Raw genomic sequence first — 26,899 nt, 5'->3', positions numbered from 1 at the left:
CCTAGGTTTTCTGATTTGCAAAACTCAATTAGTCAGCCACATATTGCCTTAAGCAATACTACTGACGGAGATTAATGTTCTGAATTGCAATTATCAGTGTTCTCTCTCCTACAAAGAAACTAAATTCAAATTAATTTCATCAAAGGAAGGAAACAAAAAGCCAAAAAGATGAGTCACAGACTTTTGTAGTCCCATTCAAGGCCTGCTTTTCAAAGAAGTGATAAGCTTTCTTTTGACTGAAAGATTGAATCATCCATAGTTACATTGAGTAAAAATAATCTAGCAAAATAATCAACCCTGGCCATAATTTTGAACTTTGTTTTATATTGCATTGGTTTGCATCTAACCAATTATCTTATTCTGAACTTCAGTCAAAAGGCCTTGAGATGTCTTCAAGTCGTTGGTGACATCTTTAAACCCCAAATATCCATTCAACAGTTGTCATGTCCGTTCCCTGATGTCTAGGGAACATAACCTCATGCCATAGAACCTTCATGATTAAATATAATTTATCAAATACATATTCATAATCAGCTGCCATTAATTTTCTGACATGCATATGAATGCTATGAAATTTTCATGTTCATGCCAGCTGGCACAATTTCAATCCACGTAATAATGAACAAGATGCTTTCAAGCTATAATTTCTGAATTTATTATCTTCAATTTTTCACAAATAACATCTGCAATGAAGTTTTTTTTTTACACAGAATTAGCCTTTGGTACTAACCTGATTCAAGTAATGGTATTCTTCAGGGTCCTGCAGGTGGAAGCCTTTTTTCTCCTCTTCATTGGCTCCTGCCAGCAAGTAGTAGAATACATGATAATTTCTGAAACAAGAATGTCACATCACAATGTTACATTAACATTCAAGTGACTGCAATGTGGCAATATTGTGAAGATGTGTCAAATTTAAATCAGTTATGTAATATAAACAGAAGCCATTTGTACTATCTTAACAGTAAAAATGCTCAAAATCTAAATGTGTTAATTTGTACTGAAATTATTGGAAGTGGAGATGCCTCTGACTGCATATAATTGAGGCTGATCATGCTATCAATGGTACTGATAACAGGCTACATTAATTTTCACACATCCATATATTGATCCATGATCATCAAATCCATTTTTTTTTACTCAATAAATAGGGGATTCACTTTTACAAGCAACCATTAGAGAAACTGAATCCTTTTCTCATAGGATTAGATACTGTTCCTGCCAAACTTGCTCCCGGAAGTTGTTCAAAAGGATCCAAAAAAGTATATTCATTCTCAAATTGAGCAGCCAACATCAAATAGTGTGTTTTTCCATGGTTCAATGAATGAACAGGTTGGCATCAGGGACAGTTTGGCTTCACTGTGAAGTGTAATACTGAGTTTGGACTTTTTAGCCATTAAGTCAAAGGTTAATTTATACAAAGAATACATGAAATACATATCAAATTAACCATCATTAGAGCATACATATTAAATTATTCACAAACCCAAAGATTACAGTTAAAATTCCCTCTATCTAGGTCTGGCCTCTGGTGTCATCCTTTTCCATGTAAAATTTGCTACATTTTGATACACAGAAAAATTAATCAAGAGCCAATCTCAATCACTGTTCCCCAGTGTCTTGCCAGCTACATTAGTAAGTTAATAATCGCAATTTCTTTTAAAACAAGTTATCTTTAATATTCCAATATAGATTCTGTAAAGTATTATTCTAAGACCAAACCATACATTGACGTTATCCTTAACTACTCAACTGGAAACTATTTTGAGGTAAAAATGATGTATCCTGTCTGGGGTGGGGACACAAACCTCACCCCAAATCTTTTAATCTTGGGATGAATTGTGTGTTCATTAAATGTTATTGCCTGAAAATAGGATTAATTCCAATTTCAGACATGATATCAAGCATAGCACAATAAAAGTCAAAGTAAAATTCAAATAGTTGCGTGTTGGAATGTAAATTAAACACCACTAAAAAAGATATCACAGGCTTTTTGTCTTGTACTCATCAGGTGGCTGCAAGAAAACAAACTTTGAAAAGGAAAACCAATTTATAGAGCACAAGAGGGCTGCTGACTCAGCGCAGAGAGATGCAGCTGGATGCAACCTAACTAGATGATTAAGCTCAGTCAAGGCAGCTATTTCTGATTGATCTGAGTATTATAATAGGAATGCAGCAGGGATTGACAGGTTCCAAAACCCTTTCTCAATGAAAAAGATGCAATGTACGCACAAATTCTTCTGGTCTACACATAACAGGGTCCTAAAAGTTACCCAAGTAAATTCTAGCCCATGCTAATGAAAACATACTGCAAGGTAATGAGAGGCATGGATAGAGTCGATAGCCAGAGACTTTTCCCCAGGGCAGGATTGACTGCCACGAGGGTTCATAGTTTTAAGGTGTTAGGAGGAAGGTACAGAGGCAACGTCAGAGGGAGGTTCTTCACCCAGAGAGAGTTGTGAGCGCATGGAATAGTTTGCCAGTGGTAGTCGTGGAAGCGGAGTCATTATTGACATTTAAGCAACTGCTGGACATACACATGGACAGCAGTGAATTGAGGGGAATGTAGGTTAGGTTATTTTATTTTTGGATTAGGATTAATCCACGGCACAACATCGTGGGCAGAAGGGCCTGTACTGTGCTGTATTTTTCTATGTCCCATGTTCTAAGCCTGACCAAATCTTAAAATGGTCGCCGGTGTAATTCATAGGAGTTTTGATTATTTAGTAAATATTGCCTAATTACAGAAACAAATTACACCATTTGAGTTTTACAAGCAGGTCCGGTTGAGTCCAGTCAGTATGCTGCCCCTTGCAGGCAATTAAAGAGATATATTGTTTGGCATGGTCTGCTGATCATTGAGACATGCAGGCATTTCTGAAGAAGGGTCTAGGCCTGAAACGTCAGCCTTCCTGCTCCTCTGATGCTGCTTGGCCTGTGTTCATCCAACTCTACACCTTGTTATCCCTTTATGCAATCTACATATCTGGTGTCACATCATTGCTGAAATTCGTGTACCATATTACTAATTTGTTGATATCCAGAGTATCTTTTGAGCTGGGCAGTAGCTTTCTTTGAGTGGAGAATACCACTCATGTTTACTGCAAAGTAGTAGCATGAGGCAGCCTCTACAATTTCATTGTTGAGAAATTCCAAGTCAGTTGTACCAATGTTTCATGCAAAGTGAAGCTCTCTCTACATCATACTTAATTTGTACTGTTCCAGGACCTGAAAATCCTGATGGGCCAAAATAAAGCACCAGGTGCGATATACCAAACACCTCCATATGTTTGTACATCAAGGTTTAAAAATAAAAATTCCTTCATTCTGTTCCCACAAAGACTCCCAGGTCATATTTATTCTGAGTTATAAAATGCCTTTTAACCTGCCCTGACGAATGAAAAGTACCCCTATTGCATCAATGTGATTTGTTCCAGTGCCAACAAACTGTTACAAGCAAAATTGCTAATATCAGTCCACCTTTGTTTTGCAATAATTGCTTCAAAATTAATTCAAACAAGTTTACAAGTTTACCATAAACTACAGTTCTTGCCATCTGGCAATTCCACGACAGCAACAAATATCAAACAACAGTGGTAACTACAGCACAAGAAGATATTACATTTCAGTATGACATCATAAAATGTATTTAAAAAATCTTTCCAATAACATGGCATTAATCACTATGTTGTAATTCACCCTAAAACGTAATATGATTTTTAAATTGCCAAATACAAAATTAAAATACTAGAGACCTAGTTTATCCTACACTCCAACAAAGAGATGCCATTTTCTTTGTATGTTTGTTCCATGGAAGGCGGACACCACTTTCCGAATTCTGGAAATATTCATGACATTTCAAATTGACTCAGTTACTATTTTGCATGTCTTACCGTTCATTATGCTCCTGGTAGACCAGCCGTGACTTCTCCAGCAGGTACTTTTCAACATAAGCTCTACAAAACCAAAATTATATTACTTGTTAGATCAATAAAAATCTTTCCCAGGAATCAACCACTGAACCTTTGATCCATTCCCATCATACGTCCAGGTTGTGCATACAACCAGGACATGTATATCCTTCCTTAGACAGAGACCCAAGTTGCCTTAAGCTACAGAAAACTGTACACAGTACTCCAGGTATAATCACTCCAAAGGCTGAGCAACTACAGCAAAACGTCCTCAATCTTGAAATCCAACCTCTGAGCATTAAAGCCAGCATACTATCAAACTGCGAACTGGAAATGACAGGTTTACTTTGTTTTATGTACAATGCCATAATCCCAGAAGACAGCATCACAGTTACGTTGTGATCCTACTAGGTACCAATAACCTTTATTTTTGTTTAAAGTAGACAAGGTTTGAAATTCAACAGAATAAAGCTAGTGTTCCAAAAGTGTGAAAAACAAAATTAACTGAACTGTACAAGGCAGTAAACAACGCAACTTAAGTATATTCATGACTAACAGTAAGATAATATGAGTTAACAGACAAACTGTGGTTGAACATTGAACAGACTGCATTTTAAACTGTCAATGCAGGCCGAAACACACCCCACCAGTCACTATGGACATCCAAATCTTAAGTGTTTCCTTTATATAATATAATAATAATCCTTCACTAGGATCAAAAGCACTGACTTAAGACCTCCCTCTAAAGCCACTCCATCACAGACTGCCTCAAATGGTTGCTCATGACCTCATAATTCAATCCCTTTCCAAGACTGCATTCCACTGGACTTTCATACCGGATTCCAGCATCTATTCATAATTCCAGTCCCTTAGCAGACAGCTAGCTTCACTTAGCTGACACTATCCTTGGTGTTTCAGCAACTTTCAAATGTTTCCCAATTCACCAAGCAAACACTGTTTTTGGGCTTCTTTTCCCATTAAATATCTGGAAATAATTTCTTTTAGTTTAGTTCCCCAAACTACCTTTGCCAACATAAATCTCATATCCACATAATTAGCTCTTTTTAAATTTAATATTAGTTTCAGATTTAAAAGCACATCACTTGCATACTCATTATAAAATTCCACATATTCTGATCACTCTTCCCCAAGAATCCTCTATTTCACTGCATAAGATTTAAAATTTAAAATTTTCTCTTGTTGTATTCCTTATATATTTTTCCAGATACTGTCTCAAATGTCCTACTGGTCAAAGGTGCTTACATCCATCATGGAAAATATAAACGATGCCTGGTTTCACAGGGTCTAATTAAGGTGAGAATGCATTAGGTAGGGTTGTATTTCGAGAAATTTGAAAAAGATTAAGAGCATTAGAGTGAAGCTTGACAACATATTAAAAAGAACGAATAGCTTCTTCACTAAAGCATTTAGGGCAAGGCCATATTATTAAAACATTAGATCTAGGCCTTTTAGACAGACTTTTAGAAGCAATGGGTGGTAAACATTGGAACTCTCGTCTACAAGTGATAGTTGATGCCGGGTCAATTTACCATTACTTTGATAAAATATTTCATGATTACATGTGCTCAAAATGCTGAGCCAGCATTCCATGCTACAAAACTTGGCCTCAAGATATAAAAATCGAAAGGGCTCTAACTAAAGCAACCTTTCTCTCATTAAAGTTCACAACTTGAATTGCTGAACATAGTTTTGAGAAACAGCTTGAATGATCAGAACTTATATCCAGTCAACCAGCAATTAAAACTAATTTGTTTTTAAGAGTCAACTCAAATGCACAATTCTGAATAATTTAACAGTCACAACTTTGGACCTATTTAAGATTTAACTCTGATTTTCTCTCCCTTTGAAAGCAACGGTATTGCTAATATTCTGCAAAACATTACAGGATTTTTCATCATATAATGGACACGATAAACACAAATAGCCTTTGCTCATCATTCTATATTCACATAATTATTGCAATTTTGAGAACAATAATCTTTATTGAGAAAGGGGTTATTGTAGTCATGGGAATCAAAACTAAAGCAACAGATGAACACACAGTTTAATTTTATAGATATTCGCCAAATACAATCAATGTTCTTCCACGTGCATATGTTTTTAATTTCAAAAATTACCCACCAAACAAAAAGAACTATAGAAAATTAATAGCATCATCACCTTCTGTCTGAACATCAACAGAAAGGTAACATATTCAAGAACTGTTACACAGTACTCCAAAAATTTTTATAACATCTCAAAAAGGTTCAACTGCAGTCTTATCAAATTGACAAAAATCAACACAGATTCAAAATATCAATATATTTACCTTTTTTTGAAATAATTGAAACCGTTAAGCTTTTCAGCCTGTTGAACAATAGTTTTGTAATTTACCCATAAGCTTCAATATGGTTGGATCCAGTCTACTTGTCCATTATCGGTTATAATTTGTTCACTTCAAGTTCACCTCTTCTGCCAAAACTATTCACTACTCCCAAGTGTCCATGAACAATAGAAAGAAACTCAAATCATTTTCTCCACTTGTTACCTGCTTATGCACTCTTATTTCTTGCAAATCTCATCTAAAAAAAAAATCATGGACAGTTTGGTCTAAAGCCAACATTTGCATCAGCACTACTGCCTCCTCTGACCATGTCTGGTCGTTAGGTGTCAGCCATAAATCAGAAGTAGCACCATGACGTGAGAAAAAAGTTATTAAGAGGTCAGGGGTCTTGATCAGGAAGGCTAGGTTGGTTTTGTTTCTCTCTGCAACAGTGAGGAAATGTGCCACTGATAGGGATATTGTCTGTTGAACGGAGATGTTAAAAAGAAGCCGTGTCTCCTCCTCAATAAGAGGGCTAAAGATACCATGATACAATTTTTAAAAAGAGCAGGGGAGTAATTCCTGGTGTTTTGCCCAATATTTATCCTTCAGCCAACATCAGTAAAATAGTCATCTAATCATTTTCACATGCTGCGCACAAATTGGTTGTCACATTACAAAGCTTTCATTTGCTGTACAAATGCAATTAATTGGTTCTAAAGCCCTTTCTATTAATTAGCTTAGGGAATTGCAAAGCCAATTTCTTTATCCATTCACACTGACTCAGTTCATCAATTCCTACCTCCTCATATGATTTATCTAATAGTATGTTCATAACTTTCTTTCTCTATCATTCTTAATTTAATGTTGCACTTACATCACTCTCTTGAGACAGAAGGGCCTTCAAGGATTAGAAGGTCAAATTGCTTCTTTACATACGCATCATTTGCAGTGCTCCCTAAAACCTGCCCATTCTACCTCCTTCTTCAGTAGGTATGAACAATCACTTGGTATTATGATGGCATAACTAAACAGCAGGCTTCTACATACATGCACATGATGACATCATACAAAACACAAAGGAAGGTGGCTATGATTGCTCCAAGTCAATCATCCCACCACAGAACATCACTGCAAGAGCTTCTATGCCCTACCATCTTTAGCTGCTTTATCAAAGACACACCCTCCATTACAAGATCAGAAGTCAGCTGATGTTTATACAAGATTCAGCAGTTGCAATTTCTCAGGTGCTGAAGTAACTATGTCTAACTGAAGCAGGAACTAGATGTTCAGATGTGGCCTGACAAGCATTTGTGTCAGACAAGTGCCAAGTAAACATCTCGAACTTGTGAGAACCCAACCATTGCCCCTCGATATCGAATGACATTATCACTGTATGCCCCACTAACATCAGCCTGGAGCTTACCACAGGCAAGAATGTGAAGTGGACCATCCATATAAATATTGAGACCACAAGATCAGATCAGAGCCTGAGAATTCCGAGAATAGCCCAAAATTCATCTTCCGACTCCTCAGGCTCTCACACTACAAAGCACAGGTCACAGGCATAATGAAACTGTCTCCACTCGCTTAGATGAGTGCAGGTCCAAAAACATGAGAAGTTTGATATGATTCAGGACAAAGCAATCCATTTGACTGGAAACCAAACTAATACCATCAACTTTTCCTCTCTCCACCACTGGCATACAGGGACAGCAGCGTAACAATGCATCAAGGCTCCTTAGACAGCACCTTTGAAACCTGCAACCTCTACTACTTAGAAAGACACAGACAGCAAATACACGGAAACACCACTAGCTCCAAATTCCCTACTAATCCGCACACTATCCTGACTTGGAACTAGATCGCAGTTTCTTCATTGTCACTGGGTCAACATCCTGATACTTCCTTAAGAACAACATTGTGAATGTATCTACACCACATGGCCTACATCAGTTTAAGGTGGCAGCTCAGTCCCACCATCCCAAGGCAAATAGGGACGAGCAAGAAAAACTGAGTTGGCCATTATAACCAGACCAAAAAAAAAACTCTACATTGCTTTCTATCCCATTATTCAAGTACTTGTAGTAGATTCTGTAACTGCCGGTCTGATATCATATCTAACTGAGCCAAAGCTTTCACACTGAGCATCCTCTTCTGCTGTTCCGAACCTCATTTCAACAAGTGCCACAACTTGCCAATAGAAGGGATACCTAAGACTGATGTATTGTCAACCTCTAACTCAGCTCCTTTCTCACATCTACTGATTTATTTTTATTCACCTGTGCAAATTGGCCTTCTCCAAACCATTGTTCCCATTCCACTCCTAAACCTGAACAATAACCAAGATTTGTATCAGTGATAATGGGAACTGCAGATGCTGGAGAATCCAAGATAACAAAGTGTGGAGCTGGTTGAACACAGCAGGCCAAGCAGCATCTTAGGAGCACAAAATCTGACATTTTTGGGCCTAGGCCCTTCATCAGAGAGGGTCTGATGAAGGGTCTACGCCCGAAACGTCAGCTTTTGTGCTCCTAAGATGCTGCTTGGCCTGCTGTTCATCCAGCTTCACAGTTTGTTATCAATAACCAAGGCCTACTTTCCCTTTGTCCAGCTTTCCTCCTACTAACCTCACACCACATACATCTTTTATCTTATTATAAAGCTTTAATGTCTTAATGCGTCTAAGGCATTCTATAAATTTGTTAAGCTGGTTAACAGTCTTCCCAAGTCACAAGTTACTCTACTTATCCTGAAACGTGTTTAACCAAAAGTTATGAAAATAATGCCCAAGTACCTGTATATAATGTTGTACACTAAAATCACATTATCTTCTCAAATTCTAGCAAATAGAGACATACCCACATTATTGTATCCTTGTAGTACTTAGTCCAAGTATGAGCCAGCAAACTGCTTAAGATGCTGCTTAGCCTGCTGTGTTCATCCAGCTCCACACTTTGTTATCTCTTGCTTCACAATAGGCTCTATTTGTGACAGTTAATCACATCCTTCCTTTGCCACACTTGCATACACACTTGCCAGCAGGGAACCCTGGATTGCGTTTTTAAAAAACGTAATCCCCTGCCACTTCACAAAAAGATCAGTGAAGTGAGGACAGAGAAGAGATTAAACTTGCACCTTTTGATATTTCAACATATTTACCTACAGAAGTGGAGAGCTCAAAATGTAAAATTTATTCACATACTAATGAATAATCAAGCAAAATAGACGTCTTTAAACTATACTTACAAAGCCACAATTAGTTCAGTTTAAAGAAATCATGAGGGAGACTATCAATAACAGCTGCTGCATGCAGAAAACAATAAACGACTGAACAATATATTGACCTGTTTTTATCCATTGTCAGAGATAATGGGAACTGCAGATGCTGGAGAATTCCAAGATAATAAAATGTGAGGCTGGATGAACACAGCAGGCCAAGCAGCATCTCAGGAGCACAAAAGCTGACGTTTCGGGCCTAAACCCTTCAATCAGTTAAAAGAAAAGCTCCACAAGGTAATGTGGTGATTCACAAACATTTAGCTCCAATGCACCAAATGTAGAAAGAAGACAGTTCACACCCTTTTGCTTTCCAATTAATGAGTTAGTGTTAATTTGTACATCACCAAAAAAGGGGAGATTAAAACAATTTTTCAAGACCAACAAAAAAATACAATAGGGAGTGTCAGTCTATTAACCCTCCAATGGTTCCTACTGGCTGGACAAATGACTTAATTTGACAGATGTTTGAGCTTTATTTGTCAATGTGTCACACATTGGTCTTCAAGCCTGGAATGAGGTACAGGTAGAAGCAAGGGCATCAAGCAAAAAGAACTAAGATAACTATAACTCCTCCCATCCACCCTCCTGCAAAAATTCCATCCCCTATTCCCAATTCCTCCGCCTCCCGCACATCTGCTCCCACAATCAGGCATTCCACTCCCGCACATCCCAGATGTCCAAGTTCTTCAAGGACCGCAACTTTCCCCCCACAGTGGTCGAGAACGCCCTTGACCACGTCTCCTGCATTTCCCGCAACACATCCCTCACACCCCGCCCCCGCCACAACCGCCCAAAGAGGATCCCCCTCGTTCTCACACACCACCCCACCAACCTCCGGATACAACACATCATCCTCCGACACTTCTGCCATCTACAATCCGATCCCACCACCCAAGACATTTTTCCATCCCCACCCCTGTCTGCTTTCCGGAGAGACCACTCTCTCCGTGACTCCCTTGTTCGCTCCACACTGCCCTCCAACCCCAGCACCTTCCCCTGCAACTGCAGGAAATGCTACGTTTGCCCCCACACCTCCTCCTTCACCCCCATACCAGGCCCCAAGATGACTTTCCACATTAAGCAGAGGTTCACCTGCACATCTGCCAATGTGGTATCCTGCATCCATTGTACCCGGTGTGGCTTCCTCTACATTGGGGAAACCAAGCGGAGGCTTGGGGACCGCTTTGCAGAACACCTCAGCTCGGTTCGCAATAAACAACTACACCTCCCAGTTGCAAACCATTTCCACTCCCCCTCCCATTCTTTAGATGACATGTCCATCATGGGCCTCCTGCAGTGCCACAATGATGCCACCCGTAGGTTGCAGGAACAGCAACTCATATTCCACTTGGGTACCCTGCAGCCCAATGGTATCAATGTGGACTTCACCACCTTCAAAATCTCCCCTTCCCCCACCGCATCCCTAAATGAGCCCAGTTCGTCACCTCCCCCCACTGCACCACACAACCAGCCCAACTCTTCCCCTCCACCCACTGCATCCCAAAACGAGTCCAACCTGTCTCTGCCTCCCTAACCTGTTCTTCCTCTCACCCATCCCTTCCTCCCACCCCAAGCCGCACCTCCATCTCCTACCTACTAACCTCATCCCACCTCCTTGACCTGTCCGTCTTCCCTGGACTGACCTATCCCCTCCCTACCTCCCCACCTATCTTCTTTTCTCTCCATCTTCGGTCCGCCTCCCCCTCTCTCCCTATTTATTCCAGAACCCCCACCCCATCCCCGTCTCTGATGAAGGGTCTAGGCCCGAAACGTCAGCTTTTGTGCTCCTGAGATGCTACTGGGCCTGCTGTGTTCATCCAGCCTCACATTTCATTATCTTGGATTCTCCAGCATCTGCAGTTCCCATTATCAAAGATAAATATGGAGATAGATATAGGCAAATAGATGGGACTGTAATTCCCACACACTGGAGATTATGCATTACTTAAATTCACTGACAGCACCAACAGGAGAATTTCAAACAGCTAATTTGTTGAGTGTTAGTGCTCTTTCAACAGCTAGCAATTTCATTGACCCATCCACAGTCTCACACTTCTTAATCATCTCTGTAAATATCATTGTGTGCTTATATAAATTTTATAATAATATTATTTATAATTCTCCTTCAACAAAGTTAGCTGATGAAGTAGAAACCTATTTGTTGTGGCAGTGGTGGGGCAAAGAGTGTCAAAAATACTTAATGATTTATCTTTTCATCCCTTTTTTAACAAATAGTAATCGAGCTAAATGCCTCACATTACTCACCCTCGTACAGTGCCAGTCTCCTGGTAGTTCACTTGAATGAATTTGCCAAAACGGCTGGAGTTGTTATTATGAGCTGTCTTTGCATTCCCAAAAGCCTGTTGATGAAACGAAAATAGTCAGAAATTCTACAAAGTGAAGGTTCCTTGCTCTGAATTTCAATTGTCTCCAAAGATTTTGAGGCATGTCCAGATCTTACAAAACCTGAAAAGTGAAATTGAGTGATAAAAATTCTGTAAATAAACAATTCACGTAACTTAATTGCAAAATGCATACTGTTTCAAATCGCACTTATTTTGTACTCAGCTGAACATTCATCGCTAGAAGATTTTCTCCATCTCGTTTGCAAATGTGTTGTATTATGTTGGGAAACAACTCTCATATGCATAGTCTGCTAGTCTCTTGCCCATACTGGCTGATTTTTCAATCTGGTCAGTGCATATTAGCAAGATACCAAAATAGACAATGTCTTGAAGTCTTTATGTAAATCATAGCAACGCAAACAACTTTTAATGCATGGGTTTAAATCTGACAAAAACACAACAAAAAGTACACCATACAATCCCCACAATGCCAAAACATGCCATTCGGCCCACTGAGTCTAGACAAACCTTTCAAAGAAAGCCCTACCTAGACCCTCACCCTATCCTCATAGCCTTGTCTTTACCATAGCTAATCCACCGATCCTGCAAATTCCTCGGCACTACTGAGCAATTTATTACGGCCAATCCACCTAACCTGCACATCTGTGGAAAATCGTGCACACAGGGAGAATATTTGAGAGCGCTCGCACAGTCATCTTAGGCTAGAACTGAACCTGTGTCTCTGGCACTGTGTGCCTGCAGCACTTAACCACTGAGCTACCATGCTGTCCCCTTTGGATCAGGAAGTGTCACTATCCTATTAAATAGCCCGTCATTCCTCAGCGTCTGTGCATGTTTGCCAGTGCAACCATTCACTTCATGTCTTTACACTTCTCTCTTTTTCTGTCCCCCCATCTTCTTTCATGAAGGCAATGAGCAGCTATGCCTCTTCACTCCACCTGGCCTCTCTTCTAATACCTACCAATCCACCTAATTCGCTCATGGAGAATCTCTGAATCAATGCTTTTGAGCCGAGCATGGTCAAACCTGACAGCAGCAGCAGCAGCAGCGGAGACAGCCACCATAGCTGTGGTGGGTGAGGGGCAAATGGCTGGTTTTCTGGCATCTTGACACTTGTATGCAATGGGGAGACAGTGCCAACCTGAGATGGCATGTGCATGCTGGTGCAGCTTTGTCAGCTTTTGTGCCTATGACTTCAGATTAAACGTGACAACCTGACAAATTTAACCATATTATTAAGTGGAGGAAAGAAAATAACAAATGTTTTGGTCCAAATCATCTGACTGCAGGGGTAACCTTTCTTTCTTGGGTCTCCTAATCTGCTGCCAGCATACCTGCAACCTAATTGTGGATCTAATTCACCCAAAGTTCTTGCATCATAATATATTACAATATTGCACATATGTCTCATGCCCAACTATCCTCTTCTCCTTCAACACCACCAATCCACAAACAGCATTCAATAACTCTCAAAGTTGGCATTTGATGAACTGAAAGATTTTCTTTCACAAGCTGGGTACAGAGTAATAATTTCCTAATATCACATTAAAGTTGGAATACAATGTGCTGCAGTATAAATTAAGCAAAAAGTTTCTTTCATGTTTTGATTAAAATGGTGTTGACTGCGCAAACAAAATGGGAGAGCATGCAGAAACACAAAATTGAATTTTAAACACAACTGAAATTTCTTGGTTTTAAGTTTTCTTCATGTAAACTATCACTCAGATGAGAAATTTCACTGACTGCAGTAAACAAAAAAGACACCACAGCAACCCCTAAACACAAAACTTGGGAAGCAATGATTTATGTGAACACACACAGTGATGCATTTGTAATATCAAAATGAAGAGAATATTCTGAAAACAAGCAGGACTGTCTGTTCAGACAACAGAGCTTGTGGCAGAATATTGTAATATGCTCCAATTTAACCATTTTAAGGCTGAACTAAAAATATTTAATTTGCTTCAGGCTATGAAAGAATATGGAGGCCTTCATCATTCCTACTCCCAAATCAATCCTCCAAAATCTTCTCAGCAGATGTAGCAACATCTATGGAAGGAAAAACAGAGTTAACATTTCAAATGAGATTTGACTTCTTGCGCAGTTCTGAATAAATCATATCAGGTTCCAAATGTTAACTGTTTCTCCCTCGAGAGATGCTTCCAGATTGGCTGAGTTGCTCCAGTACTTTTCGGTTTTTATTTCGGATTTCCAGCTTTTACCTGAAAGATATCTGTCACATTTTCAACCATCACATCTGAGGTAATAGTGTGTCATTTGAGTGGATGATCTGAACGGTTCCAAAATGCAAATTATCTGTTGTTTCTCTTCGGCTTTTCACTCATGACCACCTTAGTTTTGTGGCGTTATGCGGACAGAATCAAGTCCTTTGACTTTTTATTTATTTATCACTGCTATACAACAGCAATGTTCAGCAGGCATTCAGACATATACACGAGCAGACAGGGAATTGAGGGATACAGGCCACATGCAGGCAGATAGGATTAGTTTCAGATGGTATCATGGTCAACACAGACATGGTCCCTTTTTTAACTTTATCACGGGATGAGGGTGTCGCTGGCCAGGCAGCATTTATTGCCCATCCCTAATTGTCCAGAGGGTAGTTAAGAATCAATCACATTGTTGTGGGTCTGGAATCACGTGTCGGCCAGACTAGGTAAGGATGGCAGTTTCCTTCCCTAAAGGTTATTAGTAAACCAGATGGGTGTTTTCCCCAACAAGCAGCAATGGATTTATGGCCATCATTAGATTCATAATTCCAGATATTTATTGAATTCAATTCCACCATTTGCCTTGGCAGGATTTGAACCCAGGTCCCCAGAATATTAGAGATAATGGGAACTGCAGATGCTGGAGAATTCCAAGATAATAAAATGTGAGGCTGGATGAACACAGCAGGCCAAGCTGCATCTCAGGAGCACAAAAGCTGACGGTTCGGGCCTAGACCCTTCATCAGAGAGGGGGATGGGGAGAGGGAACTGGAATAAATAGGGAGAGAGGGGGAGGCGGACCGAAGATGGAGAGTAAAGAAGATAGGTGGAGAGAGTATACTCACATTTTATTATCCCCAGAATATTATCTGGGTCTTGGATTAACAGTCTGGTGATAATACCACGACACCATCACACCCCATGGTGGGCCAAAGGGCCTGTTCTGGTGCTGTACAATTCCAAATTCTAAGTGCCATATATTTCACCTTCTTGCTTCTCTATAAGATGGGTGAAAAACCTTATAAAATCAACAAACACCAGTGTTCTTTTTTCACGAGACCAAGAAATGATGAGCAAGTAAGGCACAGGAAGAATAGTGAGATAACAAGGTGTAGAATTTCCTGAAGAAGGGTCTGGGCCCGAAACGTCAACTTTTTTGCTCCTCCGATACTGCTTGGCCTGCTGTGTTCATCCAGCTCTGCACCTTGTTATCTCAGATTCTCCAGCATCCACGGTCTATCTACTATCACACAAAGAATAGTGCCTCAGGCCTGCAAAACCATTCAACAAGATTGTGACTAATCAAGTTAAGCTTCAACTTTGCTTTCCTGTCTGTCCCCCACAGGCTCAAGACATTTAAAGTCCAAAGATGTGAGCTTATTAAAGACTATGCTGGACAATGACTCAGCTTCCACAGCTTTCTAAAAACTGTTAAAAACTCTCAGCCCTCAAAAGAAATTCAAAGGGCTCAGAAGAAATTTCTTTTCATCAATGTCTAAAGTAAGAGCCCCTCATTCTGAAACTATATCTGTTAGTTCTGGATTCCCCAATGGGAAACATCACCTCAGCATTTATCCAGTTAAGCATCCTCAGAATCCTATGTTTCATAAGGTGACTTCTGATTCTTTCAAATTCAAATGGGTACAGGTCAATCTTCTTAACCTTTCCTCACAAGGCAATCCATTGAACCCAGGAATCAGCCTAATGAACCTTCTCTCAACTGTTTTCCACGGAAGTACACCCTTCCTTAAGTCATGAATCCAAACTGCACACAGTACACCAGATGTGATCTCAACAACACATTACACAGTTGGAGACAGTTTGTCCCACTTTTATATTTCATTCGCTTGGTTTAAAGGCCACATTTCAATGCTTTTTCATGTCCGAGAATGCCAAGGTCCCTCTGTATTGCAACATTCTATAGTTTCTCTCCAATTAAATAATTTGCTTTTCTATTTTTTCTACCTTTTTTCCATATTGTATTTCATCTGCCTATTTCAGCTTTACCTTAAGCCTGTAGATGTCCATAAATGTCAGTTTTCTGGAGTCACTGAATAACATTACATCCTTCCTAATTTTTTTCAGTAGAACTCACATACAACAGCAATGCTTTTAATGAAGTGAGGACAAAAATTACAGATTACGATGCCAACAATCATTGTTAACCAAAGAATCCAAAGCCAAAATGAAAAAAACTGACATTTGTCCGCTGTAATAATCTTAAATCATAGGGATTATTAATAACCTCCAATTTCAATTTTAACGGCAAATAAATGTCAGAAATGGCAACAGGTATAGGAAAGATGCCGTGAAACTAAGAAGGGTTCAGAAAAGATTTACAAGGATGTTACCAGGGTTAGAAGGTTTGAGCTATAGGGAAAGGCTGAATAGGCTAATGTTATTTTACCCTGGAGCATTCAAGGCTGAGCGGTGACTTTATTAAGGTTTATAAAATCATAAGGGGCATGGATAGGACGAATAACCAAGGACCTTTCCCCAGGGTAAGGAAGTTTAAGGGCATAGGTTTAAGGTGAGAGGAGAAAGGCATAAAAGGGACCCAAGGGGCAATTATTTCCACGCAGAGGTTAATGCATGTATGGAACAAGCTGCCAGAGGTGGTGGTGGAGGCTGGTAAAATTACAACATTTAAAAGGCATCTGGATAGGTACATGAGTAGGAAGAGTTGAGGGGGATTTGGACCAAATGCTGGCAAATGGAACCGCATTAATTTTGATGTCTAGTCATCATGAACAACTTAGACTGAAGGGTCTGTTTCTGTGATCTACATCTCTGTGACTCCAACTTCACATAATAACACAATTCAATAACATAATTGTTCAGAAACTAAACTAATGCAACCGCTCATAAACTATGAGTATATCTAATGCAAGATGGAATCCACGGCTTCAAATGTTGTACTTTAAGACAGATTCTTATCAAAAATGGAAAATGAGTGAGAATGGCCTTTCTGATTTCTCATGGAGCAAAGACAAACTGAAATTGGAACGCAAAACTTCTGGGGAGACTAAGAATAAGCAAAAGAAATAATTACTGTTCTTGTTTTTGTGAACTGAAGATAATATTGGTAGATTTAAATTGTCAAGACTGTCGTAAGCAGCGATGAACAGGTTCTGTAGACATATGCCATTTTTGTAGAATCTGGTTTGGTTATATACTGTGGTCACCTGGGGATCAGGCTAAATCCTTGAAGAGCTGAAATTCTTTGAAAGACATGATTCTTGAAGACATTTTCACTGAGTTTGATTATCTATACACCGGATGGACCGCCAGACTACTTCATCGGATCTATTTTACTTGTCTCCATCATTTAATGGAATGCATTGTTTAACACTTCATAATTTGTTTGTCAAGTCATGTTTAATTTATGTAGATTCTAAGTTCTGATGTATACAAGCTTAGCTGAGATTGTATTTTGCATAAACTTTGTTTTTTTTGTGCAAATGTGTGTGCAAAGAAGTGTGCTGACAACTAATTAGGACAGTCAATATTGCAACCTTACAGTGTAGCACACTTACTTATAAAAATTCATTCAGGAGATGCAGGTGTCGCTGTCTGGGCTAGAATTAATTCCCAATCCCCGGTTGCTCTGGAAAAGATGGTAATGAGTTGCCTTCTTGAACCACTGCGGTACATTTGCTGTAAGGACACCCAGATTGCTGATTGGGAGAGTTCCAGGATTTTGATCCAGCAACACTGAAGGAATAGTAATACATTTCCAAGTCAGAATGATGAGCAAGTTGGACAGGATGTAAAGGTGATTTCCCCACGCATCTGCTGCGCTTGTCCTTCTTTCTCATAATTATTGAAGGTGTGTAAGACGAAGTCTAAGCAACCCTGATGAATTTCTGTAGTATACACTTGTGTGTACTGGAAGCTGTATATATTAATGCATAGGACCTCATTTTGTACAAACAGAGAAAGTATGTATACATACTCAACCTGTTTCAACTCAGCAAAATAGCTGATTAATTTCTCAGGACAACATCACAGTTAACATACCCGTTATAAAATTTAAATAAAGCCAGGCAGTTAACTATCAATCAACACTATAAGATGCGCCAAAACAATTCTGTAATTATGCATTTTCTACCAGGATCTCAAAGGTAACAATCCTTGATTTAACTTTGCGCTTTAATACGAAAGTAAATGCTTGCCTGCAGGCCATTTTTGCATCTCATGAACTTGCATGTCCTTTTTCAAAAGAAACCCATCAAGTCAATCATGTCTGACAGCAAGAAAATTAGGTCAGGCTGCAGCAAGAACAGTACATATATCTTGAAGATTTCAAAACTTGCCTCTGGCAAAGGTACAATCATATGCCATTGATACTTTCATTGAAAAAGAGATGTAGTTTGTCCTTCTTCAAAATTAAGTGGAAAAGTAGCAGTGATTTATTGATGTTGGCAACACAACACCATAATAACAGTGAATTGTATTGCTTACACAGGAAATATTTATTTAAATATACTGGGAAAAACATTATTTTTGCTCCCTTTATACTACAACCAATATATGGTTATCAGAAGTTTTAGATGAAGTCCTTCTCCCCATATACCTACAGAATAATTGCCAGCTACTGTTAACAAGTGAGACAGTAGTTTGAATACATGGTCTAACTCTTCAACAGAAATAGTATTACATGACAGAGAAAATATTAACACTAAGGAAGATTACTGAGGGCAAGAAAAAGAAATGAAGACAGACCAATGAATAGCCTGCACTATTTAGACAGCAAGCTACAATTCCCTTGGGGCAGATTAACATACTACTGAAACTCACAGCTACCAGTCACCACAAACTACAACCTGCACTTCAGTTCAAGACAGAAATCTTGGTAGGTGATTGTTGCCCTTGGCATTCAGTGAAATACACATGCTTCCCACGTTCTGCAAGTGTTGTGCTAATTCCCTCCATGTGTGCTTTGCATAATGCTATTCACAAAACCCTCAAGTATTCTTCAATTCTAAGCTCCCCTCATGTACTACTACACCACTTGTATATATAAAAGATTTTTCTGACCCTTCTTATGACCACAAAATCAGATAGCAAGGTCACCTATTTTTATATGAATCCTTCATCAGGATTAGGCTAATAGACACACATAATTATTTTTTAAAAATCTGGATTCTGATGTTTTATACATCAAAGCTGTCATAATTAGACACTGAAGCAACGCTACTTTGAAAATTCTATTTTAGAGATGAGCAATTACATCATTCTGAGAAGAGATGCCACCAGCAGTGAAAAACACTCCCTGACCAAGATTGTGAAATAGAGCAACACTAAAATTAAAATTTGATCTTTGCTTGGCAGTATATTGAATACAGCTTGGAATTTGTTTTGCGGACTGCATGTCACCTTCAAAATCTATCAAGGTGAAAATAATACGTAAGACCACAATTACGTATACACTTCAACACCAATTATTTCCAGGACAATGAGATAAAAGTACTTGAGAAAACAAAGAAAATTATTGTTGTAATAATAAACAGAAAATCGAACATCAAGCAGCTGTAGAGATAGGAAGCATGGGACAAATTAAACTATTTTTCCTTCTCCATTCTTGCTGGTCTATGGTTCCAGAGACACTGGATCACATGCCTCCTCCTTCAAGTTATTAACATAGATAGTAAATAATTGAGAACCTAGCACTAATCCTTGTTGCACTCCACTAGAGTCTTTCCACCTTGCATGGGACCCATTAATCATGACTCTGCATCTTGTGTGTTAATCAATTATCAATCCATGCAGATACATGCCCTCAGTACCATACTGTGAATTCCTTTCCTCTGTAGGAACTTTTTATGTGGCACCTCATTGAATGCCTTCAGAATCCAAATACATTATCTCTGCTGGATCTTCCTTATAAATCTTGCTTGTTATATCTGCAAAGTACTCTAGCAAATTTGTCAAAAATGATTTGCCTTTCACAAAATCACGTTGACTGTGATTGCATTAAACTTTTCTACATGTCCTGTTATTGATAAAGAAATAACAAACTCCAACATTTTCCCAAAGACAAATGTTAGGCTAAATGGCCTTTAGTTTCCAACTTTGTTTTCCTCCCTTTGCACAGGGGTGTCACAATAACTGCTTCCCTGGAAATCTCTCAAATTGTAGTGAATTCTGGAATATTTCAACCAATTCCTCCAATATGTCTGCAGGTCTTCCTTTAAAACCCAGCTCCTGGCAACTTGTTTGCCTTCAATTACATTAGCTTGTCAAATAGCATCCCTTGTGATACAAGATATTTCTTCCCATTAGAAACCCGCATATCTGATGCCGACTTTGCAGTTGTGCTTGTACCCGTGAGTCCCACTTAAGTAGATCTACCATCAATCTCCTGTTCAGAAGACAGCCAAGTTGTACGAATACTGACTGGTTTATATTGTTCACAGTTTTTTAACCATGTCAGGGTAACTAGATCAAATAAAACAAGTATCAACTCATTCATCTTAGCTACATTTAAATCAGGCTCGTAAATATAGTATTCTGTCATTAAATAGATACCTCATTTGAATCATAATACTTATTTTTTTAAAGCCAGAAGCTAAACTTGGGAAATGCAGGAGGATGATCTATTTATCAGAGCCATTGTTATAAATGAAGAAGAGAAATTTTCCACCAATAGCAGCTTTAACCATGGCAGCAATACATCTCTTAAACTTCACAACTCGGAATATTCTGATATAGAGAATCAAATGTAAGGCACCGCTGAAATGTATAATCACAAGCCACTAATTTCAAGAAAATACAGATTTCCACTTATCATAGGAATATGTCAGATGGGAAAGCCCAGCTGATCGATCCAGCCTATTTCTAATGCATCACTCTGACATTTCTGCCTCATTCAACAGTAAAACTAAGAATTCTTATGCCAGATTTGAAGGATAACACATTGTCAGTACATGCTAAACATGCTCCTGTAAGCATGTGTGAAACTATTCCATTAAATTGAAATTAATGCTGACTAAATCCAATTGTATTTCCACAAATTATTCTATGGTGAAATTTAAAGTATTTCTCTTTTACAGATTTTTAAACTCAACATTAACAGTAATTTTTGTATAGGTCCAGATATACAAAAGCACATACAATATATAACTATGTATAGAACATTATATTAAACATTCTTCTCCTCCTGATCAATATAGCTTACAGTGAATTACAATACCATGGGAATTGGTTGTTTTCTGGTAAATTGCCCAAGTTACATTTTTTGGCCAATCCATTATAGAGAATGGTCTGCAGAATATGTGGCAATTCTGCACCCAGCTTTCGCCAGCTCAAATCAGAAACAGAAGGATCTAGAAGTTTTCATTGTCTGTACTTTCAGCACTACAGATAAGAACACAGGAACAGGTGAAAGCCAATCATAGATAAGAACACAGGAACTGGTGAAAGCAAATCTAACCCCTACAGCCTGTTCTGGTATTGAATCAGATCATGATATGAACATCAATTCCACTAAACTGCCACGGATTCATTTCAAGCAATTTATTCAGATCTATGGCAAAGAAAAAATAGCAACATTTCACCCTGCCCAAACCTCAGAGAGCATAAGAAACTGATGCAATTATTGTTCATTAATTAGACAGATACAACAGACGCACCAGTATTCAAAGTTGCTATGAGTAGTTTTGGTTTCACATCAAATAATAATGATTTACATTTGTAATTGCCTTTACATACAAAAGCTTAAGGAATTAAGGACGTCACTTAATCATTTTCAGTCTCCAATTATTAGTGTTGTTGCCAATTTACATCTTTCTTCTACTTTCAGCCTGGTCCAACTTGGACTCTTCCCTTCCTTGGCTTGACTGTTTGCATTTCTGGGGTAGGCTGTCCACGAAGATCCATTATAAGCCCACTGACTCACACTGTTACCTCGATTACATCTCTTCCTTCCCTGTTACCTGCAAGGATTTTGTTCCGTTCTCCCGGTTTCCCGATCTCTGTGGCATCTGTTCTGATGTTGCCGCCTTCCACTGGGCTGCCTCTGACATGATAGCCTTTATCCTCAAGCAAAGACCACACTCCCATTGTGGTTGACAGGACCCTCAGTCTTGTCTGCACTTCTGCTCTCACCCCTTCTCCTCTTTCCCAGAACAAAAAACTCTTACTTTCTACCCCACTGATCTCTGCATTCAAAGCATCATCCTCTCCCAATCTTCCCTCCCCTCTGCTCGTCTGTCAGCATTTGGCAAGGTTGACAGCCTCCGTCACAGCCCGGACACCCTCTACCATTTCAAATATTTCCTCTCTTTCCCAGAGTAGCTACACTCATCAATTCACCTCCACCCTCCTCACTGTCCAAGGGCCTAAAACATACCTTCCAACTGAAGCTATGTTTTACTTCTACTTCTTTCAATCTCATCGACTGTATTCATTGTTCACAATACAGTTTTCTTTACATTGGCAAGATCAAATGCAGACTGGGTGACCACTTTTGCAGAACACCTTCGCTCTATCTATAGGAATGAACCTGACATTCCAGTTTCTTGCCAGTTTATTAAATCACCTTGCTCTTATGCTAAAATTCCTGATTTGGATCTGGTACAATGTTCCAACAAAGCACGACACCTCATTTTCACTTACATACTTTATAGTTCCTCAGTCTCAACATTTAATTCCATAACCTCAAAACTGACCACATGTCTGATGTGCATTTTTCCTTTTTCTCCCCCCCACCTCCTCTCCCCTCACAGCCTGTCTCATTTGCGTCTTATTTATTTTGACCTCAGAAGAGGGGACCCATTCTCCCCCTTACACACCTTAACTTAAACCCATGTTACATTTATTTTTCACCTGTTTGTCTTTTGCACTGGGCCTCTACATCGTCTGTTCCTTTTGCCCCTCCTCTATCACTGTCAAAAATATAAAACAAATATTTCCAAAGTCTTCCAGTTCTGATTAAGTGTCATATCGGACTCAAAAGATAGTAATCTTTTATGTGACAGCTTAGAAGTGCTTTTAGAACTTCAAATTGTCTACTCCCCATGATCCAACCTGCTTCTCTTTCCACAACACCATGTTGACTTTGCTGGATTGTATTATGATTTTCTAGATATCCTGCTGCTTCTTCGTTCATAATGGTATACAGTGCTTGCCCAATGAATGTTGAGCTAACTGGCCTATAATTTCCTGTTTTCTGTCTCCCTTCTTTCGTAAATTAAGGCATTACATCTGTGAGTTTCCAATCCGCTGGGATTTGGGGAATTTTGGAAGATTACAAGTTATGCACCCACTAGCTTTCACAATGAATTAAAATTCCTGGCAAAGATGCAGTTTACACATTGGACTAGTTAAGGTAAAGTCACCACTGTCTTATCAGACAGCAGGGCTGCTCTCTCATTAGAGAAGGAGATGATTGGTGCTGGTTTAACCCAAGGGTTGCCAAGCCTCAGGTGAGGGGAGAGGTGGGGAAGGAGAGTCCTTCACGGTAGCCTCAGCTAATGCAGGAATTGAACCAATGCTGTATCACCATGCATCAGACACTGGCCATCCAAGCTAGCCTGCATCCATCACATCACTCAAAAAGTACATTGTATATTGTTGGTAAGTAGTACTTTTTCCCCCACCTAATCCTAAATTAATTGTTTTAAATGCAGCTATAATTTTGTTCAACAAGATTCCCAGTGCTTCTAAGAAATAATTTGCAACGGTTAACGAGCATTTCATCTGAGATTCCATCTTATTTACTAATGGTCACAGTCCATCAGCTCTTCATCTCCTATAAATCATTTGTACTTCGTTACCAGCAAGCTAGCTTATTGTGATCTCAGACCTATGATCCCATGAAACAAAATATAAATTCAAGAGGGATACAAAAGAAAATATGAAGTTGTTTTGCCATTTTCTATTGTGGCTTATTTCCATGCACCTATGCAGAACAACATGCACAAGAGAGATACAAAATTGAGATCAAACAGTGAACAATGAAACAAGGACGTGAAGGATTACAAACTTGACCCTAAATCGAAAAGCAATAAAAGACACTAGGTCAACAAATTTAGCAAATAAGTTCATCATTACTTTGCAAAGATCCTTGTCACACGTATAAGCAATTCACGAGAATACCTGACTAGAAGACAATTTCATCTAAAAATTCAGTTTAAGAAGTGAGTTGAAAGCCAACCAATCTAGGAGCTTCAGACAACTATAACTGATCGAAGCAGTGCAATGGTAACACTGCAGGATGAAGAATATTGGCACTAAGTGATTAAACTTCATTTTAAAATTTCAAATACCATTCAGACTCTGACAAATTCTGGAATATGAACAAGAAAAAGTACAAAAGTTTTGATTTTGACACCCTTCCTCTCCCACACTCTTTCCATCACAAAGGCTAGCAAATTCTCAAGAGGTGTCAGAAATTATTCCCAGTTGGTTTTGAGTTAGCTCATTGCAGTGGTGGTAGTACTGTGATATAGAAAATCACCTATTTGTTTTTCCATATTAAGTAATAATTAAATGACAAAAGGGTCAATTGGGCTGAATTTCCAAACATCACCATTATAAAATCACAATTATTGAAAAACAGATTTGTGGATGTTAGGCAAGATTGAATTCAACTGTAATTCTTTCTAATGTCAAAGAATTTTCTAGAACAATAAATGTCAGCCTAGTCAGTGGCCAGTTCCAGTAATGATTACATGAATACAATTTTGCACACACAAAATCAGTCAACATCTTAAGTCATCGTCCACCAAAAAAGGTTATCATGAACTCGTATTATACATAAAGAATGAGTGAAATTACATGGAGGGGGTGATTTGAAGTATACCATGATTTTCTGACAGAACATTAAACCTCACTTATTTTGTCAAAGTTTTTTTTTAAATTTCAATCATCTCATTCCACAAGGAAATGACTTCAGATAATCAGATGCACAACTGGTAACTGCAGTTCTTTTGCTACCACAGTTCTGAGAAAACAGGGGAATTAAATAACTCATTTACACTGAACACTTCATACTATTCATAGACAGTATTCAAGCCCAGCCACAGACTTTGAACGTCAGCAAAAAAATTCTTCAAATTGAAGGCTGAATCAATGTGGTTACTTTATCATAAACCATACCGCCTTCACATACAGCAGGTGGAGAAGCTTCATCAACAGCAGTAAAATACAATCTAAATAGCTAATAGCTCTCATGCTTGCTAGGCTCTCTTAATCACACTTTTATGGCTCTATTTTACCTCGATTACTAGAATCACATTTCCTCTGAATTTCCCTCATTTCTTCAAAGTATTTCACTCAATGCGTTGAATTCAAAGCTCAAAAAGTCTGTCAACCTTAATGTTGGTATTCCCTGGACCCTAAAAGTGTGGAATTTATATCCTTTCATCTTCCCTTTTTCTTTGAGGTTTGAAACAAACTACCATTTGTAACAACTTAAATTATCTCCCCTTCTTCCTACCACTGTAGACTTGATAAAGTCAAAGAGATCTATATAGCACAGAAAATGGCGCTAAAGTCCATTGAGTTTGTGTTGATTAAAATGACCAGCTAACTATTCTAATTCAATTTGCTAGCACTTGGCCCATAAGCCTTCTGTGCTTATGATTCAAAGGCATAACATTTAAAAAGTATTTAGGTGTATGAGGGTTTCTGCCTCTGCCACCCTTATAGACATCGAATTCCACCACTCACCAGCCTATAAGTGAAGAATTTTACAGCATATCTCCTCTAAAAGTCCTGCCCTTGACCTTAAGTTTCTGCCCCATGGTCACTGATCCCTACACCATGGGAAAAAGTTCCTTCCATTCTATCTTCAATTTTTTACATCTCGATCATGACCCCACCTCCTTCAGTCTGCGCTGTTCCAAGGAAAACAACCCCAGTCTATCCAATTTCTCTTCATATCTAAAATTCTCCAGTCCAGGAGACATCTCACCCTCTCCAGTGAAGTTACATGCCTCTTATAATGTGAGCAGTTTTTTGAACACCAAAAGTTTTGTAAATTATACTGGTACAACGCAGAGACAGATAGCAAAAACAAGTAAGTCTTTCTACCTCTGTATTCATAACACAGCAAAATTAAACTGTCAAAGACCCCTAAATAGTCGCTCCAAAAGGTTTCTAACCAAACTTTTGAATAACCAATCTCAGGCTTTGCAGCTAATGAATTTCCAAACCACCAGTTTTGTATCTTAAACAAAAGATTTAACTAAAATACACTAACTTTAAGAGAGAGGGCAAATCAATAAGCCAGTAAAATGATTCATAATTATGCTTTAAACTCGAAATATTTCTTTTCAGCCACTCTTTCAGACAAAAGATAGGAAAACAAACACAGTTAAGGGATAAATAAATTAAGAAAACTGACCAAATTACATAAATGGCTTTCACAATACTTTATTTCACAGGCATAAATGTGGACTCTTTGGCTACTTTTTCTGAAATACTGATCAGGATCACTTTTTCAGTTTCAGTTCACCCAAGCAAATACTTCTAACTCGGCTTTTTATCTTCGGGTTTCTGGAAGCTGGTGCAGTGGATTAAGCAGGGAGCTTTCAAATCTTCACACTGTATCAGCAGCAGCCCAGAACCATCTCTCAGAAAACAGTTTAAAAGACTTTGATTCTAGTTTCACCCTTGTAGACTGATCAATTCTTCCTGAGGCCTCAGTTACCACTAATCAATCTGCTTGATTATAGGGTCTCTTGTAGACTTACTGGCATCAGTACTCAGGTACTAACCTCATTTAAAGCCAACTTCTGCCATCTGCTCAAACACAGCACTCTTCCCAGGAACACTATGTAT

General features: G+C 38.8%; 1 protein-coding gene across 8 annotated transcripts in view; it reads right to left on the bottom strand.

Moving 5' to 3' along the window:
* myo9aa (myosin IXAa) overlaps window positions 1-26,899 on the bottom strand; it is a 318,790-nt gene that overhangs the window by 196,613 nt on the left and 95,278 nt on the right. For all 8 annotated transcript variants that reach the window (XM_059640175.1, XM_059640177.1, XM_059640182.1 and 5 more), the window contains exons 3-5: window positions 11,779-11,873; window positions 3,891-3,953; window positions 731-830 (exon numbers count right to left, since the gene is read on the bottom strand). In XM_059640175.1, the coding sequence (XP_059496158.1) occupies window positions 731-830; window positions 3,891-3,953; window positions 11,779-11,873 (258 nt within the window). The remainder of the gene's footprint in view (window positions 1-730; window positions 831-3,890; window positions 3,954-11,778; window positions 11,874-26,899) is intronic.

Source organism: Stegostoma tigrinum, chromosome 36, assembly GCF_030684315.1.
Source record: "Stegostoma tigrinum isolate sSteTig4 chromosome 36, sSteTig4.hap1, whole genome shotgun sequence".
NCBI lineage: Eukaryota > Metazoa > Chordata > Chondrichthyes > Orectolobiformes > Stegostomatidae > Stegostoma > Stegostoma tigrinum.
This window is presented reverse-complemented; position numbering and strand designations above follow the sequence as displayed.